At 35.2% G+C, this 6,702-nt stretch overlaps 1 protein-coding gene across 1 annotated transcript; it reads left to right on the top strand.

Annotated features, from left to right (window-relative positions):
* Window positions 1-1,000: 1,000 nt before the first annotated feature.
* LOC123256656 (cyclic AMP-dependent transcription factor ATF-6 alpha-like) lies at window positions 1,001-6,364 on the top strand (the record flags this gene model as incomplete). The annotated part of the gene is made up of 4 exons (XM_044685240.1): window positions 1,001-1,088; window positions 2,223-2,329; window positions 5,357-5,486; window positions 6,161-6,364. Coding segments are annotated over 4 exons (529 nt in total), but the record flags the coding sequence as incomplete, so codon positions are not given.
* Window positions 6,365-6,702: the final 338 nt, after the last annotated feature.

Below are 6,702 nucleotides of genomic sequence, written 5' to 3'. Positions count from 1 at the left end.
TTAATTTCTCCTTTAATTTTTATGATCTTTAGTTTTCATCTGGGGATTTTTAATTTCTTCATTTTCTAGTTTTTTGATTTGCGTGCCCAATCATTGACCTCTGTCCTCCTTTATCTGTTAAGATATGCACTTAAAGATATAAATTTCCTCTTAAGTACTGCTTTGGCTGCATCCCACAGATTTTGTAGGATGTCTCATCATTGTCATTCTCTTCAATGAAATTATTGTTTCTATGATTTGTTCTTTAATTAACTGATTTTGGAGAATCATTCAATTTCCAATTAATTTTTGATTTACCTTTCTATGTGCCCATACTAATTATTATTTTAATGCATTATTATCTGAAAAGGTGGCATTTATTATTTCTGCTGTTTTGCATTTGTTTACCATCTTTCTATGTCCTAGTGCATGGTCAGTCTTTGAGAATGCACCATGTGGTGCTGAAAAGAAGGTATATTCCTTTTTGTCCCTATTTATTTTTCTCCACATATCTATTAACTCTCATTTTTCTTGGATTTCATTTACCTCTCATACCTCTTTCTTATTTATTTTTTGGTTTGATTTATCTAGATCTGATAGAGGAAGGTTTAGATCTCCCACTAGTATAGTTTTACTATCTCTTTCTTCCTCGAGCTCTGCCAGTTTCTCCTTTAGAAATTTGGATGCTATACTATTTGGTGCATACATGTTAAGTACTGATATTTCCTCATTGTCTATACTGCCTTTTATCAGGATGTAATGACCTTCCTTATCTCTTTTGATCAGATCTATTTTTACTTTGGCTTTATCAGCTATCAAGATTGCAACTCCTGCCTTCTTTTTCTCAGTTGATGCCCAATAGATTTTGTTACATCCTTTCATCTTCACCCTGTGTATGTCTACGTGCCTCACATGTGCTTCTTTTTATATATGATGCTTGACATGTTATTTCTGATAATTTGTTGGACAGTGATTTGTCTTTTACTCTTCTTATTTTCTTTTCCTGGTTTATAACCCGCAGGAAAACAATTTCTATAACCTTGGCTTTGATTTGGATTTGATGCCATGGGACTCAGATCCTTGGGGGATCACAAATCAATCTTGTGCAGGTAATAATTTGCCACATTTAATTTATAATAAGTTATATATTTGGTTGTGGCTTTTGAGTTATTCCACAGTACATCAATTCAACTTTTCTGGTTTATGTCTTCTGATATTGGTTAAAAGACAGAGTGGATTGATTATCTATTTTACCTGTTCTGGTTTGTTATTCTCAAGAAAGGAAAGAAAAACACCTCTCCAGGATCAGTAGAAAGAATAGTATAATTTTTAAATACCGCAAGTGAATTGAAAATTCATGCCAGGAATAAAAATATGCTCTCAGTAAGAGAAATAGAAGCTGGGGGCTGACCTAGGTTACATATGAAAGATTATTGCCATAGAGGGAAGGTTTTCTTTTTTAAAACCTTTACCATCTTTTGTCTTAGAATCAATGCTAAGTTTTGGTTCCAAGGTAAAAGAGCAACAAAGCTTAGGCATTTGATGTAAGTGACTTGACCAGGGTCGCACAGTTAGGAAGTATCTGAGCCCATATTTGAACCCAGGGCTTCTTATCTCTAGACCTGGTTTTCTATCTACTGAGCCACCAGGCTGTCTTGAGGGAAAGAGTAAAAAAAAAAAACCAATTAACTATGACCTTAAAATAGTTTATCTGAACATTCACAGGATTTAGAAAATATATACAGCTTTTTTTTTTTTACCCCAAACCTTACAGTTGTCAAATTTACAGGTTTGGTGTTCCAGAAATATTTTTGTTTCTCCTTTTTATTGTAATACAAATTAAACACTTTGAAATCCTTGGTCACAATTTTATTACTTCTTTTTTTTTCTTTTGTCATATTGGTGACAGATACCCAAAATTAAGGAGGTTATTATTCTCTTGTTTTATAAAGTCCAGTGTTGTTCTCCATTTTTTAGCCTTGCTAATGGAAAATTTTACATCAGTACTAAAGTTAACTGAGCTAAATAGATGCTTTTTGAGTAGTAGGTGGGGATTTATCCAAAAGAGAAAAAAATATTACAATTGGGCATTAAATACCCATTTGTATCTGGGGTTTGAACTTTCCAGAGACAGTATTTGACTATTTAAAGCTTTTTAAGTGTGATATTTATTTTCACTTTTGTTAATTTTTTTCTATAAGTTATAATGTGCAGGTGGGAAAATCTCTTGACATATTTTACAGATAAATATATCAAGACAGAGGCTCAACCACTTTCTCCAGCTTCCTCAAACTGTTCAGTCTCTTCTCCTCAATCAGTGGATTCTTATTCTTCAACACAGCATGTTCCTGTAAGTAGCAAAATTTTTATATTGACTTGATTGTCAAAAATCCAGAAACTTAATACTTTAAAACCTTTCTAGTTCAGACTACTTAGATGAGGCCCATCTGACTTCAATAAACACTTTCTGTGTTCCAGGAACTATACTAGGTATACAAAGTTAAAAATGAAACCATTCATGCTCTCAAGGAGCTTATATTCTATAGGGAAAGATAACATGTAAAAATATAAGTAATAATATTCATGATTACTACAAGGTAATATTTTTTTGGGAAACTAGGCAGTTGGGGTTAAGTGACTTTTCCAGTGGTCACACAACTAAGAAGTACCTGAGGTCAAATTTGAATCCAGGACCTCCTTTTGCCATGCTTGGCTTTTTATCCATTGAGCTATCTAACTACTCTGGGAAGCATACTTTTTATTAATTACAGTATGCCTTATTAATTCAAATAATAATGGCCATAATCAAAATGAGGTGAGTTAGTGAAAAGATTATAGCTTGTAAATGGGCCTACATTATATGCTATATATCATAAACATTCATATTTTTAAATATGATAATTTATTTGGTACCCAAAAGTTTAAAATTAAGTATTAACTTATTAAATTATTGATTTATAAAAACTATTGATTTTTATTCTGTTTTCCCTTTACTTGTGAAATTGACTGTTCACAAAGGAAGACATTTTAAAAATTTTTACTGAATAAGAACCATCAGTTATAGTTTGACTCTTGGATAATAGTTTGAGTTACACTTATTTCTATATACTATAATATAACCTAATGTTTCACTGATATGGTATCTTGCTTCACATTTATATGCTATACTAGTTTTCAGCCATTTAGTGGTATTTTGCCAAAAAAGATAATTTTCATTGGCACATTTCCTACTGCAATGTTGAATAAAATTTGTTTTTGGTATTCTCCTAGTTCCTTATTTGTGCCTCTTTTGACCTTATTGTCATTCCTTCTTCCATATCTCTTACACTCATTTGGGTTTCATGCTCCTTAATTTCATAAAATCATAAGGTTTTAGTTTTGAAAAGTCCTTGGTCTAATCATTGATGCAGTGCAATCTTCCAATTATTCACCAAGTATTTACTAAGTACTTATGATGTTAGGGTACAGAAATAAAGAATGAAAAGGATCCTTACCTATGGTGAACTCACATTCTGATGGGAAATTACCTCTTAAGGAAAATTACTTTGGTCCTAGAGTATGGCATATATTGCAGTAATGAGAGGCTTGAGGCGGGGAATCCAGGTAAGATGGGTAATAGGTGATGAGAGCCTGAACAAAGTGTAGATGTGATATTGGAGAGAAGAGACTATTGTGAATGGAGAAATAGCAAAATTGGGCAACTGATGGGTGTGAGTGGGTGTGTGAGTGGTTAGGATAATAATGAGGGTATGAACCTGGGAGAGAAGAGGCATAGTGATAGTTTTCTCAGAAATAGTAAAGTTTGGAAGAGGGCGTGTTTAGGGGGAAAAGATTAAGAGTTCAGTTTTTGACTTATCAAGTTTAAGATGTTTCTGGCACATTCAATTTGAAATGTCCAATAAATCTTTGATGATCTGCAACTGAAGCTCAGGGGAGAGAAATGGGGCTAGATGTCTATGCTTCTAACTTTCTCTCTCCAACTCAGCCTCTGGTCAACTGTACAGAGATGCAGTTCATCCCATGGCAGCTGAGGAGGTTACTAAGAGAGTACATTAAGGGAGAAAAAGATGCCCTCTGCAGTGCCCTGGACAAGGGACCATCAGTCTTTGCTCCATCATCTTTAAGAGGGAACTTATTGCCCCATAGGGCTTCTGCTCTTTTTTTAGGAAGCTCCTTATACTGAGCCAAAGGCTGACTCCCTGTGACTTGTACCTTTTGGCTCTACTTCCCTCCTGAGCTTCACAGAATAAGTCTGTCCTCCCATGTGATAGCCTGTAGATATTTGAAAATGGCTATCAAGTAATTTTTTTTCTCCAGGTTGAACAACTCCAGTTCCTTAAACCTAAATTAGTTCCTTAAACTTTAGGCAGATTTTCTCTGAATAGTTAGTCACTGAACATTTATTAAGTGCCTGCTCTTTGTGAGGCACTATGCCAGTGATGGTGAACCCTTTTGGGGTTGTGTGTGATGTGAGAAATGTCCACAGGGGTGTTAGGGAAGGGGGAGGGGAAGGGAAGTAGCCAGGGCCCAACTCCCTCTGGTTTTCTAGAATTGAACTCTGGCAAAGTCTGTGCTGGGGTGATGGCATGTGTGTCCACAGAGAGGGCTTTGAATGTTTCCTCTGGCATATGTGCCATAGGTTCACCATCATGGCACTACACCAAGCACTGGGGATAAAGGAAGAGGCAAATGACAGTCTCTGCTCACAAGATCTCAGTCTAATGGAGGAGACAACATGCAAACCACTATGTACCAATGAGTTATATACAGGATAAGTTGGAGATGATCCACAGAGGGGAGGCCCTTAAGGAAGAGTGAGAAAGGCATCTCAAAGAAGCTAAAATTTTAGTTGAGACTTGAAGGAGGCCAGGGAAGCCAGGAGGTAGAGATGAAGACAAAGAGCATTCCAGGTATGGGCAACAACCAGAGAGAATGCCCAGAGCTGAGAGGTTATAAAAGGTAACTAAGGAGCAGAGGAGCCTTGGAGGAGACTCATCTGTGGAGGGTAATAAACTGACCTTGGTTCAGGATGATATTTTATATTTGTCTTATATTTCAAACCTTTTTTCTCCTGCGAAATGAATTTTTTTCATTTGTCTAATATAATGATTCCATACTCAGTATGGTGCCCCACTATTACACATTTGCAGATATATCACCTTCAAGTTTTCTGTTTCAAGTGTGTTGTTTAGCTCTCCAGTTAGTTCCTTATATGTAGGAATTGTGATTTTTTTTCTTGTGTCCCCCATGTTTTCTAATTCAATATTCAGTATAACATTAGGCACATTAGTACTCAGAGCATGCTTTTTTGAAAGAATAAGGAATAAGAGAAAATTACATCCTTTTGCATTTGTTTTTAATTTTTATTTTGCTACAGGAAGAATTGGATTTATCATCTAGTTCCCAGTTGTCTCCCCTCTCTTTATACACTGAAACCTCTCACAGTCCTTCCTCATCGGAGTTACTAAAGGAAGACAAGCCCATCATTGGTGCTACAAATAAGACTGGTATTGCTTATCTTTTGACTGCTTTGATCAATTTTTTATCCCAGACCTTGGTTTACATTTACTTTCTTCAGGGAAGTTCTAGAGTAGGAATTTCTCTGGTTAAGCTTTTGTGCCTTTGTCATGGAGATGTAGTATTTATCTATGATGATTCACTGATTAGAGGCAGAGGAGGAATTAATCTTTCTTGTTTCTTTGTTTTCCTCTGTTAATATCTCAGTGTTTCTAGTTGGTGATCACCTTGGAAGATCTAATGATCTTTAAAAAAGCTTCTATTGTCTTAAGTTGAGAGATCTAATCTACAATTAAATATACCTATTTTATTGCTAATATTTATTCAAGACAATATATGGAAGAACTGGAGTAAAGGACATTATCATGGAAATGTGTGGCCAGAAGGAGGAATGATAGGTGGACAGTGAGAATACTCCAATGTTATCAAGACATCCGAAAGGCCTCCAGGACATTCAGTGGATCTTCTGTAGTGAATTCTTGGGAGAAAAATAATATGGATAGGCATGGATGAGTTAACAACAGTCTGCACCACTGAAGGGAATTCCACATTTGATTAGATCATAGATCCATTTAAGTATTTGAATATAATATATAGAATATAAATAAAGAAGTGCATTAATACTTACTCGATCATACTCAATTGATAATTGTTTTTCTTTTAGTAAATGGACTGACTCCAAAAAAACAAAGTCACATCACTTCAAAGCCTTCAATTCAGCCCAAGCCCTTACTTCTGCCAGCAGTACCCAAGAGTCAAGCCAACTCGAGCATTCCAACAAAAGCTATCATCATTCAGACACTACCAACACTTTTGCCCTTGACAAAACAGCAGCCTGTTATTCACATTCAACCTGCACCTACTAAAGGTACAAGATTGAAACATTTGTGATTCTGTATATGATTGATAAACAATAAGATTTGTCATGAAAGTAGGCCATTGATGCCATTTTAAAGGACAGGGCTTTGTAAAATATATGAAGAGACTTTTGCATCTAAGTACAAAAATGAAATTAACTTTTATTCTTAGCTTTCTGTAGTTTACACATGGCTATTTAGGGATAGAATAGGTAATTATAATATTTATAATAACAAAAATGATTTTTTATGGCATGCAAGGTAACTAACAAACAATGATGTTTGTTTCCTGCAAATCTTTATGAGATGTCAAATACTGGGGGGGGAAAGAGGTAAATTGGGAATCTGC

This window comes from Gracilinanus agilis, unplaced genomic scaffold, assembly GCF_016433145.1.
Source record: "Gracilinanus agilis isolate LMUSP501 unplaced genomic scaffold, AgileGrace unplaced_scaffold7832, whole genome shotgun sequence".
Taxonomy (NCBI): domain Eukaryota; kingdom Metazoa; phylum Chordata; class Mammalia; order Didelphimorphia; family Didelphidae; genus Gracilinanus; species Gracilinanus agilis.
This window is presented reverse-complemented; position numbering and strand designations above follow the sequence as displayed.